The sequence below is a fragment of the Coffea eugenioides genome, chromosome 5 (genome assembly GCF_003713205.1).
Source record: "Coffea eugenioides isolate CCC68of chromosome 5, Ceug_1.0, whole genome shotgun sequence".
In the NCBI taxonomy this organism is placed as follows: domain Eukaryota; kingdom Viridiplantae; phylum Streptophyta; class Magnoliopsida; order Gentianales; family Rubiaceae; genus Coffea; species Coffea eugenioides.
In genome coordinates, this window is record NC_040039.1 from 13,208,253 (window position 1) to 13,231,581 (window position 23,329).

Below are 23,329 nucleotides of genomic sequence, written 5' to 3' on the forward strand. Positions count from 1 at the left end.
ATCCAATCAAATAACGAAAAATGTTCATATACTTCACCAGTAAACAAGTAACCAATTCTATTTCATTGCCATAATTCTTTTTCCTTGGAGAACAAAAAGGATAAATTAGATGTATATGTATTCAAAATAAAAATATATATGACAATTAATTAAACCAAATTAAATAAGAAAATAATTCCACAGTTAAAAAGAAAATATGAACAATTAGCTAGAAATAATTAAATGTGGTACATCATCAACACCCCTCTAAAAATTATTTTTATAATTGAAGTCTTTACTTTACTATGTTTATCAATTTTGTTTGTCACTCCCAACTCCACATGTGCATGTACATTTCTCGTGGAGAATCAATACTTGTACGTTAAAGTATGAGTCATGATTTATCTGGAAAACAAGTAAAAAAAAAAGGTTCAAAAAAATTCCGATATAAGAGTTCAAAATTTTAAAATGTTTTTACAATAATTGATTAAATGAACTGAAATGTATAAGAATTATTCTTTCTAAAACTAATAATCAAAATTTCACAAAGAATTTTAATATCTCAAAAGTGCTATACTTTGAATTAATACAATCATCACGTACAAAGCGCATGAGATATTACCAGCGATCATAAGTTGCCTGCGAATGTGCACCACACATTCTCATTTGATATCCGAAAGTGAGGCAATCATAAAATTGTCATTGTCACATGGAAAATAAGGGATTAATAAACAAAGATATATTTTTTCAAAGGAGCTATCTGTTTTACATCTACTACAATTCTGTACAGCCCTGTACATTTGTCTATATAGACAGCTGTAGGAATCTATTCTAATGGTAATGCAAGCTTCTTGATCTATCTATTACCTCCATAAAGTTGAAGGACATGTACGTACATGCATCCCAGTTTCTATACAGACTATTTTACAGGAGCTCCTTTGTACAAAGAAAGAGCTGCAATTGCTTTTCAGGAACTATCCAACTTGCACATACAAGAAGAGCGCAGCCAGGATTATGAGAGCGATGAAGAATACGGATAAACGCTCAGACCCCACGTTAGAGAATAATCTAACCAACAATTTTGGCTGCTGCTGCAAATCCGCATGACTGACGAGCTTGGGAGGGAGGTTAGCTTTGTCGACTCTGTACCTGTTAAGTGGATGAGCTTCATTGTATTCAAGTTTTTGCCTTCCCAATCTGAGCCTTCGATTTGCTGTGCCCTGGAAAGGAAGACTACAGGATGGGGTATCTTCGGCTGGCTGCTTAGACTTATTCTGCGACTCAGGTTCTGGTGCAACCGTTTGCAGGTGTTGTGGACTCGCGTAGATTGCAGAATCATCTAGCTGGATGATATCATCTTTCATAATGTCAGCAAAATAATCCTCTTCAATGCTGTCACAATCCTGGATCTCAGAGACACAGATAGCTAATAAGGGTCTTGAAGACTGAATAAGCATCTGGGCACCAATTAAAATAAAAATAAACATACTGCTAATGGAATAGCTCTTTTTTCTAGTGCTTTATCAGCATATGACACCGACTGAAATTTCGACCAGTTAAACAATGATATTATAGGAACCCGAGAGTAGTGTATTATATTATAGGGACCAGTTAAACAACTGAAATTTCGACCAGTTAAACAATGATATTATAGGGACCCGAGAGTAGTGTATATGTAACACAGAACAAACAATCCATTTATTGTGGTATAAATCATTAGATGCATCCCTCAGCCAAAAAAACATGCAACAGCATACCTTCTGGTGGCTGGAAGACGCGTAAGGAGACAATTCGTTGGGTACTTTATCATCACATTCAAATCCAGATTCAATCTGCTCAGTTGAATGCGAATTGTTGCTGCTACTACATTCCTTTGACCAGCAGTCGCCTAACATCAGAAGCATCAGTTTGCTCAATTCCGGATGAAGCAGTAGCATTGTTGTTTGCAGCTGATGGATGTCTGCCTTCTTGAGGTTTCCTTCGTGGTGAGTCATCTAAATGGAACTCAGTGTTCTTTCTAACGCGGCACACAACCATGAAATCTGTCAGGTTCTGAGATTTAGCCACCGGAGTATTGGCCGGAATCCAAAGAGAAAAAGAGAACGGAAATTGAGAAAGAAGAAGAAAAGAGAGAGAAAGGAAAGAGAATGTCTGTTCTGCAAATTTACCCAACAACCGTCAGTTACAAAAGGAGGGCTATTTATGCAATTATTTCTTATGAACTGCAATTAAGGACTAACTGTCAACTTAAGTCAACGACGTAGTTTCCATCCTCTACTACTTATACTTAAAACGCACATCTTTATGAATAAAATGTCAACCATTTTCTTCTTATTAGTGAAGTTCCTGACAATCCCTTTCCCTTAAGCAAAGCTTGTCCTCGAGCTTGGAAATCTGGAAACTGCTTGTCAATGAAGTCTTTGTCCTCCCAGGATGATTCTGACTCCGGTAAATGATTCCATTTCACCAAGTATTGAACAACGACCTGAGAGTGGCGCATGGTTGCTCTCCTTTTAAGAACTTTCTCAGGCTTAAGCAAACATTGACTCGCTGTATCCGATGCTGGTAAAGGGGGCTCAACAGATTGAACATTCCCCACCTTCTTTTTTAGCAAGGAAACATGGAATACAGGGTGAATCCAAACTCCTTCCGGTAACAGTAATTTGTAGGCCATTGCTCCCACCTTTGCAATCACTTGGAAAGGTCCAAAATACTTAGCAGTGAGTTTCAGTCTCTTTCTAATGGCTACGGTTTGCTGCCTATAAGGCTGCAATTTGAGGAACACCCAATTGCCCACTTGTAGAGTTCGTTCAGTCCTGTGTCTGTCGGCGAAATGTTTCATGCGATTCTCAGCCTTGGCGAGATTCTCTTTGATCAGGGATATAACTTGGAGCCTATCCTATACCATGCTAACTGCAGCAGGTATGACACTATCATGGAAAGGTCCCAATCGAATATGGTTTGGTTTGTATTCATATAGTGCTTCGAATGGTGTGACTTGCAAGCTAGTATGAAAATTAATAGGGTTAAATACCAAAAACCCCCATGTGGTTTGACTAATGTTCATTTTACCTCCCTATAGTTTGGAAACCTACAATTTGACTCCCCGTCGTTTCAACTAAAGTAAAAGTCTGACAGAAAACATCTAAACTAATGTCTGAAAGGAAAATGTCAAAATTGCCCCTTTATAAGGGTTTTGGGTTAAGTACCAAAAACCCCCCTGTGGTTTGTCAAATGCACACTTTACCTCCCTATGGTTTGAAAATATACAATTTAACTCCCTGTCGTTTCACCTAAAGTGAAAATCTAACAGAAATTCCGTTAAATACACTTTAGTTGAAACGACATGGAGTCAAATTGTAGATTTCCAAACCATAGGGAGGTAAAGTGAACATTAGGCAAACCACAGGGGGTTTTTTAGTATTTAACCCTTTAATATTATACCAGAGCTCAGCTGTAGGCAACCAGCTACTCCAATGAGAGGGATGCTCACTGCACATGCATATGAGGTAATTCTCCAGGCATTGATTTACTTTCTCACTCTGACCATCAGACTGAGGGTGGTAGGAAGAACTGTAGTGCAGGCCTATTCCTAACAAATTGAATAGTTCTTGCCGAAATCTGCTAATGAAAATTTTGTCTCTGTCAGAAATTATTGATTCTGACAGACCATGTAGTTTATACACATTGTTAAGGAAAACCTGAGCTATCTGCTGTGCAGTATATAGATGTGTGAGTCTTATAAAATGACTAAACTTGGTTAATCGATCTACCACCACCAAAATAGTGCCAAAACAATGAGATAAGGGAAGTTGCTCAATGAAATCCATAGATATATGCGACCAAGCCTGTTGAGGTATTGGAATAGGTTGTAAAAGTCCAGGGTAAGGAACATTTTCATGTTTGCTCCTTTGACAAACATCACATGATCGTACAAACTAAATGACATCCTATTTAATTCCAAGCCAATAGAATAGAGTCTGTATCCTGTGTAAACATCCCCTCTGTCCAGAATGTCCTCCCACTGCTGAGCCATGCAAGGTTTTGATCAGGTTGTTTCTAATATTGTTAGCAGACCCTTCGTACAGTCTTTCTTTGAATTTAAGCATCCCCTTATCCAAGTGATAATCTAAGTCTTCATTAGGGTCCAACAGTAGCTGAGCTATTTTCTATTGGGCTTCTACATCCCCATTATAGCTCTCAATAAGCTCCTGCATCCAAGCTGGTTGTACTGTGGAAATGGCACACATGTGGTGTGTTGCTGCATTGCTATCACTGATTTCTTCTACCTTTCTTCTAGATAGGACATCAACTGCTCCATTGTCTGATCCTTTCTTGTACTGTATCTCATAGTCTAGCCCCAACAATTTGGTGAGCCACTTGTGTTGCAGTGGATGTGTAAGCCCTAATGACAAAGAGATGGCCAACCAGGTAATGCTTCCATTTAGTTACAGCTAGCACCAGGGCAAATAACTCATTTTCATACACAAATAATCCTAGGTTCTGATTTGACAAAGCGTTGCTAAGGAATGCTATAGGGTGTCCTTGCTGCATCAGTACTGCTCTAATACCTACTTCACAAGCATCTGTTTCTATTACAAAAGGAAGATCAAAATCTGGCATGCTTAGCACTGGTGTTGTAGTCATAGCTTTTTTGAGGTCTTTAAAAGCTACCTGAGCATTGTAGTTCTATATAAAACTCTTCTTCTTGAGTAGCTAAGTTAGAGGCTTACAGATCATCCCATACCCCTTAATGAACCTTCTGTAATACCCAGTGAACCCCAAAAAACCCCTCAATTCCTTGACTGTGCTAGGGGTAGGCCAAGTCCTTATGCATTCTACTTTGGCTAAGTCCATGCTTACCCCAACATCAGAGATCACATGCCCCAGGTACTCTATGGATGTTTTAGCAAATGAGCATTTGGATCTCTTGCAGTATAGTTGGTTATCAGCCAAAATTCTGAGTACAATTTGTAAATGTTATGCATGAAACTCTAAGGTGGAGCTGTAAACTAGGATGTCATAAAAAAAAACCAATACAAACTTCCTCAAAAATGGCTGAAATATTCTATTCATCAAGGCTTGAAAGGTAGCTGGTGAATTTGTCAGCCCAAATGGCATTACCAGAAATTCAAAATGCCATGATGTGTTTGAAAGGCAGTCTTGTAAGTGTCTACTATTTTAACCCTCAGTTGATGGTAACCAACCCTGAGGTCTAGTTTGGACATATACTTTGTGCCATGCAATTCATCTAGTAATTCATCAATATTTGGGATGGGAAGCCTATCTTTAACAGTCAGCTCATTCAGTTTTCTATAGTCTATACATAACCTCCAAGAATTATCTTTCTTCTTAACCAACAATACAGGTGAGGCAAAGGGACTTGTACTGTGTATAATGATCCCATTGGTGAGCATCTCATCAACCTGTTTCTCAATTTCTGCTTTATGGGAGTGAGGGTACCTGTATGGTTTGAGTTTAAAGGGTTCAGCTCCTAGTTTAAGGATAATCTGGTGATCCAATTCCCTTTCTGGAGGTAGGCCTTTTGGAGTAGCAAACACCTGTGAATGCTGTTGCAGTACCCTTTCTATAGACTCTGGAATATTCTTCTCTTGATCCTCTTTGAATTCTGCCTGCAGTGTTGCACAGTTTCTTTGCTTCTCCTGAATGAAAGTTCTGAGATCTCTGCCTCTCACTAGCTCCATTGCAGGCTGATTAATGAAGCCTTGAAGGTGAAGTAATTCCCCTTACTACTGAGAGCAATGCTGAGAGTGTGAAAGTCGAAAGTAATAGGACTGAATTGATACATCCAATCCATACCCAGGATGATATCCCATCCTCCCAACTCCATTACCTTCAAATCAAACTGGAATTGGTAATCTTGTATCAGCCACGCCACCTTAGGACAAATTGCTCCACTGGTTATACCCGTTCCATCTGCCAAGGTCACAATGAAGGGACTTACATATTGATAGGGCAAATGCAGCAGATTGATAAGCCTGTGATGAATGAAGCTATCAGAGCTCCCTATGTCAGCTAGGATCTTAATTGGTAAGCCTTCCATATTACCCATCAACAAAATTGACTTCCTCTTTATGGCACCAGACAAAGCATTCAAAGACACCTCTGCAAGTTCACTTACTCTGCCTGTGTGTTCATCTTGCTCCCCCACTACATTCTCAAAGTTAGCCTCTTCCTCCTCCTCAATACCTAAACAGTTCAAATTCCCTGATTCATGCTGATGCCCTATTCCAAACCTCTCCCCACACCTGTAGCACAGATTATGTTTACGTCTGTACTGCAATTCTTCAGCTGAGATTCTCCCAATCTTCTTATGTACATACTCAGTTTTCTTGGTATTAAGGGCAATTGCAAGAAGCTTGTATGAATTAGAATGGCTCGGACCATTGGCATGATTCTTATACATCCCAAATTTAGGTTCTACTGCAACCTTTCCAGATGGTTTCGATTGTTTAGACTGAATTTCCAAGGCATATTCTTGTAATTTAGCCACTTCAAAGGCCTTTGGTAGGGATTGTTGTTTGAACATCTTCACCATAAGTTTGATTTCATCCTTCAAGCCACTAATAAAACTGGAAACGGAATATGACTCATCTAGTCTGGGATTCCTAGTCAGCATTAATGTTTTTAGTTCTTCAAATTTTTCCTCATATTCATCGACTGTCCCTTTTTTGTTGCAATTTATTAAACTCTTCTACTATGTCAAGTGAACCTTTTCCAGAAAACCTTTCGCACAACAGTTTACTAAATTCTTACCAAAATAACCCAGGCCTGGCTGCTTTCACCCCTTGGAACCAATTATCAGCTTTTCCCTCCAAAAATATTTCAACCAAATCTATCTTCTGGTTCACGAGTATTTGATAGTTCAAGAAATACTTTTGATATTTTCTCAGCCATTCTCTAGGGTTACCAGAAGAAAACATAGGTAACTTCAATCTTGGCAAATTAGGTACAAACATTTTACCTCTGGTTTCATGTGGGTGACCTGCCAACTCATTTGGAGTCATCCGTTTCAGATGTGCGGGCGGGGTTGGTTCTGGAGCCTCTCCGTCACTGTCCTGAAGTCCTTTCTCCTTCATCATCACCTTCAACAGTGCGTTGAACTTTTGCTCCATCTTGCTGAATTTCTTATCCAGATTCCCTACTATTGCCTCCAATCTGGAGTTATTGTGCTCCATTTCGTCGTGGAGTTTTTCCTGCAACTCGTTCTGTCCCGAAGCCTGAATTGCGGCCATGGTCTCTGCTATTTCTTGTAGTCTGCTATCCTATTTCTTAAGTTGGTTTTCCAGTGATCGATATCTAGTATTTTCTGCTATGGCAATATCTCAGTAGTCAAGGATCGGCAGCTCTGATACCAAATGTCAGGTTCTGAGATTTAGCCACTGGAGTATTGGCCGAAATCCAAAGAGAAAAAGAGAACGAAAATTGAGAAAGAAGAAGAAAAGATAGAGAATAACAGAAAAGATAGAGAAAGGGAAGAGAATGTCTGTTTTGCCAATTTACCCAACAACCTTCAATTACAAAACGAGGGCTATTTATGCAATTATTTCCAACGAACTACAATTAAGGACTAACTCAACTTAAGTCCAACGACGTAGTTTCCATCCTCTACTACTTCTAATCAAAACGCACATCTTTATGAATAAAGCGTCAACCCTTTTCTTCTTACTAGGAGGGGATCACCGCGCGATGCGCGGTATTAATTTCATGTTGCCCAGAAAATGCCCAGATTTTAAGTGGAGATATCATAAATCGTATTCATTGCATTTAAGTTATTTGGTTATAAAATGATTAAGCTTTTAAATAAGCAATGTTGTAAGAAAATGCGAGTAAATGAAGGTTTGCATCTAACATGGTGTCAAGAAAAAGATCAAAAAAAAAATAATTGAGGCGAATAAAATTAAAGCTCATCAGTATGATTTTGCTTCATGTAGAAATGGGATGAAGTGTTGGGAGAAGTAAATGGGAGATTCAAAAATATTAAACAATGACTAAACACTATTAATTTTTTCTATTATTTTGTGGAACATTGATTAGCTGTGGTGGTTTTAAATTTACAATGAGCATTAATTTTGATGTGGTTCAATCGTTTCTATATTGTTTATCCAATTCTTTGCATGTAACATGAACATCGGAACAACTAACGCAACAACTCTGGTCAGGAGAATGGAAGTGTAATACATGGTATGAAGTAGGTATACACTGAGAATGAAGGGGGTTCATATTTTTGAAAAAGGATCCTCTGTCCAACAATCTATCTTCACAGTCAATGGAAACGTTCCCTAATCGAAGTTTATTGTTGGGAGAATGAAATAACCAGTTGACAAATAGAAAGGTGGAATTCTTGGCGCACTTGAGTTTCATGCCATAACAGGCCATTTATATGAAATTAATTACTGATTAATTACTGATTATACGGAAAAAGGTAGCAAGAAAACGGTGAAAGCATGCAAATTGCCCAATTCTGGCCATCTAACTTCCAAATTGTTGTGATGACAGATGTTGAATTATTTGGCAATTCAGTGTCATTAAGAATACAACACACCGTAATTGGACAAAATTAGGAAGTACATAATAGGTCCAATATACACAATATGATGCATTGAAACAAAAGTTGTTCACTATCTTTGCAAACAAAACCTCTTAGTTAAAATGTAAAAGGTACATAATGTCTACAATAATATGTATCCAAAAATGAGGCTAATAAATAATCACTATAGATCCATGCAGGACAGACATAGAAATAATTCCAATCTTGATTCTAGGGATGCTTGACACTTCAATCATGATAATGCAAGGGAAACGGCAAGAGTTCTTTCACTCTTCGGGCTTTGACTCATTGCTAAGCCAAACAAATCATTAAGCATTCTCTCAAATAATTTACTTAATTTGAACTCAAGCCACACAATCAAATAACAGTAAGTATAAAGATATCTGATTGGGCCTAGAACAACAAAGCCTAAAGAAGTGTCAGATGTTTTAAATGAGGTCCTTTAATCTCCATATCTTGACTAATAACCTACACATAGAACAGCAGAAACATATTCCAAGGAAAGTGAAGAAAATTCTCTTAACAAATTTAGCAAGTCAGCAAAATGTTGAACTCAAAGTCATAGCTCAGGAAATTCTCATCAATCCATTTTAGCTGTGAGGGGTAAAGACAAGTTACATTAAATAGCTATCAATAATACAGTCAACCAAACACAGTAGCTCTAGTATGGTAAAAGAATATTGAAATGGTCAAATAATAGTGAATTTCCCGAAGAATAGGAAACTTAAATGACCAATGCCTATCTTAGCGCCAAGTAACCCAAGGGTCTTTCTTGAAACTCAATCTCTAGCTTTTTCTTAACATTTTAATCATTACAGTAATGACCATAATGATTTCAGTATCAGTATTTCAACTTGCACTTTTTCGCACACCTTTCTTCTTTTCTTTTACGTCCCTCCTCATACTGCCAATGCCTCTAATCCTTTTTTCAATAAGTTTATACCTATAAATATTGAAGTTCAAGAAATGAACCCAAAAGGTTAAAGATGAAATATACAAATTAATTACCAAGTAAAACTTACTCTTAACAACAAAAGTCTAATCAATCTATAAAATTAATCAATGAAAAGAAACTAATGATTCGTTATTAAAAGCCCATCAAAAGAAAATGACATTTTCACACTTCAAAATAGTCTATCTAGATAGCCAAATAAGGAACCTGACATGCTATGGAGTTCCAAATACAGATGTGCATAATATCTGCACAGCCAAGTCACCTAGTTTAAGATATTCTCACCTATCAATTAAACAGAAACTCAATTAATTAGAACTTATACTATCATTAAAACCCAAAAAAGGAAAAACAACAATAAAAGGTGAACAAACACCTACTTAAAGGCTATCTTCACCATTTGTTTATTCCTGGACCACAAATAAAGATTGCTTCTTCCTGTAGTGGATACCAGAAAAAGAAGAAAGAAAAGGTCAGAGATAAAAATCTGATGGGGAAAAATTTATCCCTGAGAAACTGCAATGGCAAAGTACCTTCAGTTGTGTAGACAATCATCTCTCTCATCTTACTCTCAAACATATACTACTTTAGAAATATTGACTTGTCCTAAAAGATGCAGAGACAGAAATTGCATGAAGACCAGGTCCTATATTCAGTGAAAAAACAAGAAAAGAACAAAAGGATTCAACTTTTAACTGAGCAAAAAATGATTCCTAAACCAGCTTAGAGGTTTCTTCGGAAAATCTTTAAACTTCTCTGCAAAAGTGAAAGTGAAAAGTCTTAACCTTGACCCTTTTGTTCCATATTAGTTAATGTTATTTATCATCTAACTTCTGATTTAACAGATGCACTTGATATAATTTTGGCAGATTTCATTTTGACAGGTAAAAGGATTCACTCAAAGCTAGTATTTAAAAGAAGAATATTAAAATCTAAAAAAAAAAGGCCCAAAGTACCGTGAAAAAAATAGGAGCAGGAGTTTTACCACAATTTTTTGCCATCCTCCAGAAACCTCTGTCATAGAGGGAAAGAGGGAAAGGTCACAAATTGAAAAGGAAAACAAACCAGAGCAAAAAACTTGTGGCCTATAAAGTTTCTTACCACAGAGGTTGTTCTTCCTTTTCTTCCTTACTCTGTAAATATGCAAATTGTAATATGAGAGTATAAACGAAGTAAAAAGACGAGAAAAATCACAGATGAATATGCGCCAAGAAAAGAAGCAATCAGTGTTTCTATAATAAGGGCTCTAGAATGCATAGGTGTTTTAGAAATTAAATGCTTCTAGAATACTTTAAGAAACCACTATAACTCATACTTTCTGTCAAACGGCACCAAAAAAACGTTTACAGAGGAAAACATTGATGTTCATGCCTATTTTTTAGCTAAAACCTAATAAATTCATCTTCCTTTCTATAAAAATAATAGTATAATCCAATAAACTAAAAGACAAAATAAAAACTTCAAGTGATTTGAGAGTAGAGACCGAAATTAAAAGGACAAAGTTTTTATTGGCAAAAAATAAATAAACAAATAAATCAATAGATAAATAAAGCAGAACAGACCTTTGGAGGACAGAAAAGGATGGAATATATCCACAAGTACTTGCCTTTGCATCCCATAAAAGTTTTCATCTTTTTCCTGCAAAGATAATACTATAAAAATGAGGAAATTGGATAAATAAAACATAAGAGACATAAAATAAAAAAAAATCTTAAGATATAAAGATTAGAAGATTAAAGTTCTTATCGCTAAGAAAATAATTGAGTAACAGAGATATTAAACCAAGCTTTATTAATTATTAAGCAAATAAAGACCATTGGAAGAACAGAGAAAAGTTGAGTAAATCTACAAGTTATTTGTAGCTCATCTCATCTAAAAAGATCAGAAACAAAAGCCAGAAAATTGAAGGTCATCTGTGGCTGTTGTTGACCTTAATTTTTAGAGAAAACAATACGGAGAAAATCGGAGAGGTATGGAAGAAATGTTGGTCCACTGGTGAGTTTGATAAGAGAAGAAAGTAAGTGATAGGGACGGAGAGTGTTTACCAAGCCCTAGTCCCAATCGTACAGAAATCAGAGGAGGAAAAAGATAAGAATTTGATGGTAGTAATCCTCGAGCCACTAACCAACCTTCAATTGATGTGATATTCTTTGCTACTGAACGTCTTAGATTGGATCCAGTGGATAAAGAACAAACACATATAGAAAAGAGAGTTCGTGTAAATGAAAAATCGGAGGGGTAAACCAAGGGACTAAAACCCAATCAGACGAAAGAGAGAGAGGAGAACAGCGATGAACAAGGGAGAAAGAGAACCCTTCTAAATTGTGATGTATCGAGCCATGCGCTAGTCCCATCCTCGGCAGAATACGTCAGAAAGAAAGAAAACCCTCCAATATTTCTCTAGTTGGGCACGTGATTTTGGCATGAGGAGGACGGCCACATTTTAACCAATGACAGTTTGACACATCAGCAGACGACCACTCTTTTGCCAAAACTCATTCGTGCTTTTACAATATAGGTAGATTAGTGAAGTTTTCTGACAAAATCCTGCACCAAGAAAGAAGAAACCCATATAATATTTAAGGTGCTTCATCCTATAAAAGGTACTTAATAACTAAGGCAATCAGGAAAAAATGCTACATAAAAAGCACCATTTAACCTGTGACTTTCCACTCATGCAATATTCGTGCATTATCCATTCGGTCCTTTGTCCTTTTGGTGCCCTACCAGTGTGAAACACCAAAGTTCTCTTTGTGCCAATTATAGTCGAACCTGACTTTATTATGAGCCCACATTCCTCATGGCAGACAAATCTAGAGTAAACAGCTACGTGTAAATTTCCACTAATCATGAGTGTTGAACCTTAAGAATGGGCCCAAAAATAAATTTCTTGCAAAATTTTCTAAGCTCTCTATTTCTTTATTTTGCTATAAATACAATCTAAGACTCAAATCTAGCACTCAATTACCTAGAATTTGTAGTATTTAACTATCACTTTTTTTTTTTTTGGATAGTTGAATTGTTGTGAAGAGTTGGCAAAGAATAGAATTGGTCTAAAGAGTGTTTGGTGGCTTTTGCTAGGTTAGCTTTTTATTTATTGTTTCTTTGTTGTCGATGGTTTGTTTGGTTGTTGGTTAGTAAGAGATGTATATCAGATTCTTGAGTTACATCACAATGAATAAATGAAGTTGAAGAAGGATCCAAATCTTGGCATACTTTTATCAGCCAAATCACCTCGAATGTCAGCAAGGACTACTGCTGCTCCATGTTTAGCAAAAAGTCTAGCAGCGGACTTGCCAATTCCACTAGCTGCACCAGTGACCAAACCAACCTTGTCTTCAAGCCTGGAGCAAGAAATACAAGTTTTATCACTATATGCAGATATCTAACCCCAGAAAATATTACAGAAAACAGAGAGCAGAAGAAATTTCATGTTGAATTGGTTGTAACTAAACTTAGCAAAGATGATCAGATGCAATCACTATTTAAACGATGGGTAAGTGCTTTACCTTCTCAAAATATTTGAGGCCATTGACATGCCAGCCATGGCACTAATGCTAGTGCTGTCTATGGAGTAGTACTACTAGTTCTCATGTGAGCCATGACGAGGCTTATATATATAGTTGCAAAATAATTGCAAGAATTATGTAAATGGTCTCAAGATGGTAAAGAAGTAGGGTCTAAATCAAGCCCCAAAGTGATTATTGATTGGACGGCCAAAGCTAAACTAATTGGAGAACAACAAATTCAAATACTTTCTCAGTAATCAAATTTATTTGTTTAACACTCACTAAAAATTGAGTTTAAATGTATAATTATTTTAAATGGGTATAAATGAGGGAAGCGAGTCAACCCACTGTTCATCAATTAAATGGGTTTAATTGGGTACCCATTTAGACCTACTCAAAATTAATGGGTGGACGGGCTATTGATGGGCGGGTTTGGACGAGTCAACACATCTGCTTAAAATATGCACCACATCTTACATTAGTTTCAGATTTCAGCCAATCTATGATTTGCTTTGTTGCCAATAAGAATGGAAATAGACATCAAACAAAGTCACGTTTTCAAGACTCGGTAAAGGAACCATTCGCAACCAATGGAATGAGAATTTGTTGCAAATCAAACATTGGCAGGGGTTCTGGACTAACATCTAATCTCACTCTGAATGAATCATCAAGCTCTGGAGGTGCAGATATCGGGCCCATAGAGCAGGTTTAAGATGAGAAAACAGATTTAAGGTCAAATCAGAGAGGATATCTTTGTAATAAAACTAGAAATTTCCTTCTTCTTCACTTGTGAAAGTACAGAGCATATTGCTTCTGAACATAGATTTTTTTTCTCAATCTAGTTACATCTTTGACTAATCGAATATCGTGACTGGAAATTCTTCAGTGGTTCATCAGAAATTCAGAAGTACATATTTCAGACTTTTGCATAGATAAAAGATTCTTAGATCATTCTCTGCATCCATTCTGCAAAATAATGAAAACTCCTCATTTTTGTGAGTTCTCAAACATACACATAGCGGAATTAACAATACTGTAGCCTCCATCAACCACAAGGTTGTGCCCGCTGACATATTTGGAGTCATCACTTGCCAAGTAAAGAGCTGCATCAGCTACATCTTCTGCCTTCAGCACTGCACCATCCAGATACGTATATACTTTAGAAACTCCACCATCGATTCTTTCTATGAAATCCGCCGCCAAAGGCGTGGGAACGAAGTAGGGTGACAGACAGTTCACGCGAATGCCATATCGTCCGAGATCAACAGCAGTATTTCTTGTTAAGCCTACCACAGCATGCTTTGAACTCACGTAAGCATGAGGAGCAGCTCCAACTATGGTAGAACATGCACTTGCTGTATTTATTATACTGCCACAGCGATTAGGGATCATCACTCTTGCAGCATGTTTTGCGCCTAAAAATACACCTACAAGGTTTACGCTGATTACGCGTTCAAAACCAGATTTTTTATCGTCAAGAATGTTGGATGTGCCTGATCCCGCTATACCAGCATTGTTGAACATGATGTCTAGCTTCCCATACTTAGAAACAGCAGTGTTCACTGCATTTTCTATATCAGATTCTTGAGTTGTATCACAGTGAACATGTGAAGCTGATGAAGGATCCAAATCTTGGCATACTTTCTTGGCCAAATCTTCTTGAATGTCAGCAATGACTACTTTCGCTCCATGTTTGACAAAAAGTCTAGCGGCGGACTCACCAATACCACTAGCAGCACCAGTTATCAGTGCAACCTTGCCTTGAAGCCTAGAGCAAGAAATACATGTTACTATTTGCAAATATCTTTAAAAAATCAGAAAATATTACAGAAAACAGAAAGAAGAAATTTCATGTTGGATTGATTATAAGTAAAACTTTACAAAGATGATCAAATTCAATTACTAGAAATGATTTGTAAGTGCTTACCTTTTCATAATATTTGAGGCGATTGCCATGTTTGCCATGGTACTAATGTCAGTGTTTGTCTATGTAGTACTAGTAATTCCCAGGAGATGACAAAGAAGTGGTCTAAATCAAGTACTAAAGTGGCTATGGATTGGACAGCAAAAGGCTAAATCAATTTATAAGCGCGCTAGATGTGTTCATTTTCAAATCTTCAACAGAAAGATGAATGTAGATGTACAACTTGGACTTGGATTGATTTTTTTTTTCTTTTCCGTTTTCCAGGTTCAAGAGTGATAGGTTACAATTTTATTATTTATTTTATTATTAATTTTCCCTATTACCTGACCCGATTTGGGTTAATTGTTAAATTCTACTCATTTTTAGTATTTTGCATCTATTTCAGGGAGTAGAACGAAAATATGATAACAGGTGCCAATTTGACAGAAAAGGAATCCAGATAATAGAGCTCGTCCCAGGGTCATTTTTTAAAAAGAAGATGTTACGCCCATTTTGGTAAGTTCTGCAAAGGAAGGACGGCTGAAGGGGTTCTACTTGCTGGTAGGAGCCGCCGCACAGGGATCTTAGTTAGCAATTAGATAGAATAAGAATTGCAGAGGATGAGCACTACTTTAGTCCTTAGCTTTGACTTTTCCTTGGGCTCTTTGTAGCTTTTCTCCTCGGATGTCACAGGAGCAATTAGGAAGATTCCATCATTATTTGTAACTTCGTTAACCTTTCATTCGCTCGGCCGAATTGGGTTTTCCCAAACGCAGACGACGGCCGCGGCTCTCTCTCTCTCCAATTTTGTATGGTTTTTTCGCATCAAATATGAACTAGTTTCTTCACTCTAGTCAAGGAACAACGAAGGCTTTGACTCGTCTAAAAATTATGAGATCGATTTAATTTTATCTTTTTTTAAATTTGTTGGTATTCGCATAGTCCCTAGTTACCGTGCTTATGATTGTTTAATTAATTGATTGTCTTGGATCCGGATAATTAGTTAATTTGATAATCTATTGTCAATTGGGACGTTAAATCCGTAATTATTTAATTGTCTCAAAATAGTGATAACTGGCATAATTGGGTTTGTATCAGGGGAATACGCGGGCTAACCTAAAATAACCCTGGTAGTGTGTTATTTGGTTAGAATAGGGCTCCTCTAATACGTAAGGCAATTGGGGAATTAAATCTTATGGGCGTACCTAAGATTATTTCTCAATTAGAGTAGTAATTAACGGGCGTACCTTAATCACCGACACAGTAAGGAGGGGTTGACTGCCATCGCTTGTTTGGCAGTTATAACATATTTATTAGTAAATAATTGGAATTGCCTTTGTTTCGATGATCAATTATGTGAACCGTTGCTGAAGTTATTCCTTGGCTAGATCCTTTGATTTTAAATTGTTATTTAATTTCTAGTTGGCTATTTTATTTTTATTATTTTACTTTTTGTTGAATTGCTTAAATTATTACCCCCTGAGATAAAAACACCCCCCTTGTCACTGTGAATTTGAAAAGAAACAATTACTCCCAATCCCTGTGGATTCGACCCTACTCACCGCTATTTACAGAAATTAATTTTAGTTTGAACAGGTTTTATTATTGCACAGGCTTCGACAACGTGTCAAAGAGGTAACAGTTTGAAGTTGTGATTGAATTCGTAGAAATCTGGTGTTCATTCCGCTTCTTTTCGGTTTTTGAGCCACCGCACCCTGAACAACAACACAGCAGTACATACAAACCAAAAATCCAGGGGGGAATGAACCCGTACCCTTTTGCCTTGATGTGCTGCAAGCCAATTGACTCTTACTTTCCACTTTTGGTTTCTTTTTTTCCCTCTTTTCTTCTGTGTTGGAGAGTTTGCGTGCAAATTAAGTTTAATGCTTGTCTTGTATCAAGGAGGAAATTTGTGACAACTCGCCAGTAAGATCCCAAATCTGACAGTCTAACTCATGCCCAAAAGTTTAAATTAGTCTGCTTTGAGCCTTTTGTTTAGAAGTTAATTTCGTAAGCACTGACGATAACACCAGCGTATACATACATTTAAGGACCATTAATGTCTCGATTGTTAGTGTATATAACTAATTTACAGCATTAACCTCCTATTTTTTAACATCTAAACCCGATTCTTCCCAAACCCCTGGTTCCATGATCCAACGCGAAGAAGAGAATAATTCATCGATCCAGCTAGAAGTGGTCAAATGGTTGATAAATGATGTTTCTTTAATGGACAGTGGATAAAATTATTCGTACTGAATTGACTGTGGATATGTCATTCATAGTTTTCCTACATTCCCTTTAGTCGAATGAAATCAAATCAAACACATTTTTAGTCTATGCCAAATGAACATGAACGTATACAAATTTAACATGTCCCTCTTTGGGTTGTAGGTGAGGGTTCAAACCTCACTTGCAGTAAAAAAAATCTAAAGATAGTGTCATAACACTTTCTTGATCTAGTTGGGTTTGTATATCCACTAACCCCTAACACAAGCCTCCTTAGGCTCCCTTAAAAAAAAAAAAAAGCAGCCTTTTCCAATCTGGCCAGTTTCTCTGAGCTGCAGAGGAAAACACGAAGAGGGAAGGTACAACTGAGTTGAAGTATGATTAATGCAATTGACATGCTTTTACTGAAGCTGATGTACAAATTTTAACTCAACAGATTTAGTTTCTCAAGTGAAAAGGGTCAAAAAAAGGGGAAAAAAATACTATAAAGAGTTTCTTTTTTATGGGTTCTAGATATTGATAGAAATTGAATAAGGGAGTGGAAATTCGTGAGAATAAAATATGACATTGTGAGTGTGTCTCTGAATATATGTTGTAAAGTAGAAGTCTTGAAGGAGAAGGAGATCCTAGGGAAAGATTTTCTTTTGAAGAAAATGAAATACTAAGTGAATAGATAGTTTTTAATTCTAGACAAGTTGATGCACTAGATTAAGTGGTTGAAAAAGAAAAATACTATGTGAACAAATAGTTGTTTAATTCTAAAGTGGTTCAATATTACTCTATAATAACAAAGGAATACAAATCTAATTGTAATTCAAAGCTAGAATTTTGCGTTAGGTTCAATTAAATTTGTATCCAATTAAGATGACTTCTCCACTTGTGCATTGTGTTAGTAAAGATTTCTAGGACAGTTTGTTTTTCCTTTGCTAAAAAAATAAAAAACTATTTCTCAAAACTAGTTTTTTTTTTCAAAACAAAATTAGTTTGTTAAGTAAATCAATTTATATTAACCGAATAAATACAAGTCTGTGTTAAACTTTACTATGACGTGCAATGCATTTACTTTTTTCTAGTCAAATAAAAATGTCTTAGTCTACGCCAAATGAACATGATGTTAGGCTAATTTAACTTGTTCCTTAATGCCTTTGCCGATCTGGTCAGTGTCTGTGGGCTGCTGATGCGAGGAAAACACGAAGAAGAAAGAAACAAATTAGACTGAAAAGTGAATCCAATTACTCGATACTCGAATTGACTTGTCTTGATAAAAGATTGTTTGAGTTTGGTTCATCAACTAGTCAAATTAAAATTGAACAGTATTTTATGTTTGATAACATTCAAACGCAATATAAGAGGTTGTTCAAATTCGATACAGCTAATAAATAAGACGAGTTTGAATAAAATTTTAAACTCGATAAGCTAATCGAACAAGTTTGAACACTAAGGTGTTCGATTTGATTAGATTCATTTATACGCCTTCAATTAAGAAAAGGTATGATTAGTGCAATTGATATTTGTTTTTAGCCTTTTAGCGAACCTGATGTACTTGTTAGTGCAATTTGACATTTTCTTTTACGAAGTTTGATGCATAATTTTAAGGTAGCGGGTGGTCTCATATAGGACTGTCAATGGGGTTGGGCCAGCCCGAGCTCGGCTCGTTCGGCCCGACAGAAAACCCGATGAGCCCGATCATTTAGTGAGCCGGTCTGAGCCTGAGCCTAAAAATTAGGCCCGAATTAAATGTGAGCCGAGCTTGGGCCTTATTAGGCTCAAACCCGATATAGGCCCGGCCCTTTAATTACCTATATATATATAATATTTAAATTGAAAGAGACCGAATGTATCCTTATTTATTAAAATTCTCTACAGATTTTACATGAACTTATAGATATAACATTTTGTGATTTTTTTTTGTTTTTAAAAATAATGGTATTAAGGATAATTAATTTATGAAGATAAAAAATTAAATAAAAAATGCAAATATTAAATTCTTTAAAATAATTTTCACAAATAAATTTTAATGTATAAGAAATATTATATTTTATAATATTTTAATCACGTGCAATGCGCGTGACCTAAGGGAAAAAGACTAAGCAAAACATCATTATATACAAGCTAAAGAAGTAGACATATAGCACAACGCTAGATCTTTGACCACAACGAAAATGAAGAAAACAGAGCTCTTGTTCATCCCTGGTCCAGGGATGGGTCATCTGGCCTCGGCTGTGGAGTTTGGGAAGCTTCTTATCAATCGAGATGAGCATCTTTCTATAGTTTACATCATCATTGACCTTTCCTATAATACTGGAGTTGATGCCTTCATGGAATCCCAATTAACAGACGCCAATTCATGCATACGATTTGTGAACATCCCTTATCAGATTGATTCATCAGATCATCAAGAACCAAAATCCAAGAACAGAAATGTTGTCGCTGTTGAGCTGATCAATCGACAGAAACCACTTGTCAGAGATGCAGTCCTTGACATAATATCTAAGGCCAATTCGGATCGAGAAATTGCAGGTATTATAGTTGACATGTTCTGTGTAGGCATGATTGATGTGGCACATGAATTTGAGCTGCCCAGTTACATGTTCTACACTTCTAGTGCTGGTTTCCTTGGACTTATGTTGCATGTTCAGTCATTACATGATGAATACAATGTAGATATCACCGACTATAAAGATTCAGATGCTGAGCTCCTGGTCCCGAGTTTCAGCAATCCAGTGCCTGCTAAGGTGTTGCCCACCACAATGCTAGACAAAAAAGGGGGCTCAGCAGCTGTTGTTACTTCAGCTCGAAGGATGCTAGAAGTGAAAGGAATCATAGTTAACACGTTCCACGAGCTAGAGTCATATGCAATTAAGTCACTTTCGGGTCAAGAAGGAAAGATCCCACGAATCTACCCGATCGGACCTATAATCAACTGGAACTCTAAGCAGGATGATGGGATCATGAGCTGGTTAGACACTCAACCTTCTTGTTCTGTGGTGTTTTTGTGTTTTGGGAGCTTAGGAAGCTTCAGCTGTGAGCAGGTGAAGGAGATTGCAGTGGCTCTGGAGCATAGTCGGTGTCGGTTTCTGTGGTCCTTAAGGCAGCCTCCAGCAAAGGGAGAGATTGATGCTCCATCTGCATATGCAAATCCCGAGGAAGTTCTCCCTGAAGGCTTCTTGCAGAGAACTTCTGGGGTTGGAAAAGTGATTGGTTGGGCACCACAAATGGCAGTCTTATCTCACCCTGCAGTCGGAGGTTTTGTTTCTCACTGTGGTTGGAATTCTATCTTGGAGAGCTTGTGGGCTGGAGTGCCCATTGCTGCCTGGCCTATGTATGCTGAGCAACAGACAAATGCTTTTGAGGTTGTAGCGGAGCTGGGAATTGCTGTTGAAATAAAAATGGATTACAGGAACGATGCTAACATGGAGAGCAAGATAATAGTCTCAGCTGATGAGATAGAGAATGGGATAAAGAGACTTATGATGGACAGAAACAAGGATGAAATCAGAGAGAAGGTGAAGGATCTGAAAGAAATATGCAGACAGGCAATTGTGGAGGAAGGTTCATCCTACATTTCTTTGGCTCATCTAATTGAAAATTTTAAAGAAAAAATGTAGAGGAATGTGGTAATAATTTTCATTTACAGATTTTGTTTGTTAATGAAAGCACTTCTGTGCATGTCCTCTATTTGTCTAATTGCCAGTCTGATCTAAATAAAAGTGTGTAAATCTGATGCCATCAGCAGAGATATGTGAACTATACTACTACCATACAAGCCAATAGTCATACCTGTCAATGACCATCTTATGAGTTTGGGCAAATTACATTTTATCCTCTCGTGATTTTTGTAAAAATCACATAACCCTCTCATGATTCTAAAAGTTATACGTAAATCCCCTGTGATTTGGATTAAAGTGTCAAACGATTCGTGGGTGAAATATCCAAATTGCCCTAATATAAATACAAAAAAGGAAGCAGATTTTCCCTTGCTCTAATCTTTGTTGTGAAAGTAGCTGTGAAAGAGTATCTGTCAAAGAGTGTCACGAGAAAGTATTTTGAAACAAGAGCTCTAGTCATGGTTTCATGCTGCATGGGAGCTGCTGCTTGTCCCTGTCTAGGCCCCCACCATTGATTCCATACTGCCCTTCTCCGTTGTTACCTCCGCTGCCATGACCAGTACTACTGCTGCCATATCCTGAGCCAGGGCCCTGCACCAGCCCCTGCCATAGCCATAGCTGCTGCCCCAACTCCCTTGCCTGCTGCTTGCACCAGGACCATAGCTACCACCATTCCATCCACCACCATTACCGCCGCCACCTGGACCATATTTACCGCCTGGACCACCACCTCCACCCAATCCAGACCCACTACCACCACTTCCACCTGACCCACCACCATTACCACCTACAGAGCCATATCCACTGCCGCAATTGCTACCTCCGCTTCCAGCCCCATAACCACCACCATTACCATCTACAGAGCCATATCCACTGCCGTCATTGAAAGAGATAAAGAGCACAGATCTAGATCTAGGTTTTATTGAGTTCGTTAAAGTGATCAAGCGTAATATGAAAATGTTTCTTACTGCTACCAGTAGTACAAACGCGTTTAAGTCACGAATCGTCACGATAAGTGATTTCCGTCTATTTCAACCCAAATCACAGAGGATTTATATATAGCTTTTAGAATCATGGAGGGTTATGTGATTTTTGCGAAAATCACATGGAGGTAAAATGTAATTTGCCCTATGAGTTTTGCTTTTAACAAATAACCATAATTACTTTTCCTTTCAGTCCTAATATTGACTTAAAAACTATTAACTTTTCTTCGTGGAACCATTACTTCTTAATACTAATTCCTGCAATTTCTTCACAAACTAGAGGGAAACTTCCAAGTACTCTGCTTGCGAAGTAATTTACTTTGTGAAGGATAATCTGGAGGAATCAGCATAAGTCTCTAAAAGAAAGAAATTGCAAGCTGATAGAAGCATAGAAGAACAAAATCTGAAATTTCTTTACATAAACTTTTTTCATCATAATTTCTTATGGAAGAAGGAGAAATCCTTATGCTACAAATCGTGCATTTTCTTGAATTTGTCCGCAGGTGGATTCATTCCCTTAACAAGATAAAAACCATCTTTTTTAACTGACCAAAGACATATGTTAGTTTTAATTAAATTGCGACCACATTGAGAAGACAAGTTACGATAAAAAACAACAAAACTACGTGTTCTTCGGAAACCACCAACATCCACCGGTGAATGAAGTGGTATCCAGCAAATTCATGCGAAATGTCTCGGTTAAAATTCCTATTCATGGCAAGCTGATGAACTCCGAGATCTTCTTTTTTTGATTTGCAATGGACGATCAAAGGACTTTTGGCATCGGCTAGGTTAATGGAATATATTTATATCAAATATCATGTTTATTTAACTTGTCATGTGCTGTTTATTTAATTTTTCATGATAAGTATTTTTTGTCAAAAGCATTGATATTGGATTTGTCACACCGAATAGTGACATAAAAAATCCTAACTGGGTTATTGGCTATAAAAACTTTATATTTTCTAAGGATAAATTTTTTATGTATTGATACTATATATACTAGCGGATCTAAATGCATGTCATATATATATATATATATATAATTTAATATTCAAATTTAAATTTAAATAATATGATATTTATCCAACTCCGTCAATATATACACTGATAGTGTGCATAAGATTAATCATTTTCCTAAACGGGTAATTTACATATATGGTCTGAACCAAGTAAACAGTTAGGATGAACAAGCAGAAAGGGCATTTAATTGAAATGAAACTCATTGTACTTCCTGTAGCTGTAGGCTGCAATCTTGCACGTGAAATGCAGAATTCCCGCCTTATACAGAGGTGATCAACAGGGCACCATAAATATTGCGGGGTCAAAATGAAGTACGTCATAATAAGGAAAAATCTTAACTGACGTAACAGCACATTGAATTAAATCTTGAACATAGAGAGGTCAAATCGATACACACAATTCATGTCGAAATGATGTATGTTTTCCCACTTTACAGTCCTCCTTGTTGAAAGGATGGGTCAATCTGCCATGAATTGTTAGGTTGTCCCAATTGCAGGCAACCAAAACTTTAGCTCCATTTTTCAATTTAAAACAATATGATTTAGGCATCTCTAATTTAAGTCAGAAAAAT

The 23,329-nt window shown here is 37.0% G+C and overlaps 4 protein-coding genes across 4 annotated transcripts; 1 reads left to right on the forward strand and 3 right to left on the reverse strand.

Moving 5' to 3' along the window:
* Positions 1 to 802: 802 nt before the first annotated feature.
* LOC113771186 lies at positions 803 to 1,973 on the reverse strand. Its single transcript, XM_027315798.1, has 2 exons — positions 1,737 to 1,973; positions 803 to 1,382 (listed from the first exon to the last, which is right to left on the reverse strand). The coding sequence occupies exons 1-2, from the start codon at positions 1,971 to 1,973 to the stop codon at positions 954 to 956; spliced, it is 666 nt and encodes a 221-aa protein (XP_027171599.1). The 3' UTR covers positions 803 to 953.
* A 12,026-nt stretch (positions 1,974 to 13,999) lies between these two features.
* On the reverse strand, positions 14,000 to 14,979 carry LOC113771187 (secoisolariciresinol dehydrogenase-like). Its single transcript, XM_027315799.1, has 2 exons — positions 14,940 to 14,979; positions 14,000 to 14,780 (listed from the first exon to the last, which is right to left on the reverse strand). Exons 1-2 carry the CDS (start codon positions 14,975 to 14,977, stop codon positions 14,000 to 14,002), a joined length of 819 nt encoding a protein of 272 aa, XP_027171600.1. The 5' UTR covers positions 14,978 to 14,979.
* Positions 14,980 to 19,306: 4,327 nt separating this feature from the next.
* On the forward strand, positions 19,307 to 20,843 carry LOC113772432 (anthocyanidin 3-O-glucosyltransferase 2-like). The gene has a single exon (XM_027317025.1). The coding sequence runs from the start codon at positions 19,307 to 19,309 to the stop codon at positions 20,750 to 20,752; it is 1,446 nt and encodes a 481-aa protein (XP_027172826.1). The 3' UTR covers positions 20,753 to 20,843.
* A 406-nt stretch (positions 20,844 to 21,249) lies between these two features.
* On the reverse strand, positions 21,250 to 22,294 carry LOC113771188 (putative glycine-rich cell wall structural protein 1). Its single transcript, XM_027315800.1, has 3 exons — positions 22,286 to 22,294; positions 22,034 to 22,091; positions 21,250 to 21,608 (listed from the first exon to the last, which is right to left on the reverse strand). The coding sequence occupies exons 1-3, from the start codon at positions 22,292 to 22,294 to the stop codon at positions 21,250 to 21,252; spliced, it is 426 nt and encodes a 141-aa protein (XP_027171601.1).
* Positions 22,295 to 23,329: the final 1,035 nt, after the last annotated feature.

Coding starts and splice junctions, on each gene's coding strand:
- LOC113771186 (XM_027315798.1), bottom strand. CDS start 1,973: ATGACTCACCACGAAGGAAACCTCAAGAAGGCAGACATCCATCAGCTG. Junction 1,383..1,736: donor CGTCTTCCAGCCACCAGAAG/GTATGCTGTTGC, acceptor TCTGAGATCCAG/GATTGTGACAGCATTGAAGA.
- LOC113772432 (XM_027317025.1), top strand. CDS start 19,307: ATGAAGAAAACAGAGCTCTTGTTCATCCCTGGTCCAGGGATGGGTCAT.
- LOC113771187 (XM_027315799.1), bottom strand. CDS start 14,977: ATGGCAAACATGGCAATCGCCTCAAATATTATGAAAAG. Junction 14,781..14,939: donor GCCTCAAATATTATGAAAAG/GTAAGCACTTAC, acceptor TTCTTGCTCTAG/GCTTCAAGGCAAGGTTGCAC.
- LOC113771188 (XM_027315800.1), bottom strand. Junction 21,609..22,033: donor TAAATTACTTCGCAAGCAGA/GTACTTGGAAGT, acceptor ATGGCTCTGTAG/ATGGTAATGGTGGTGGTTAT.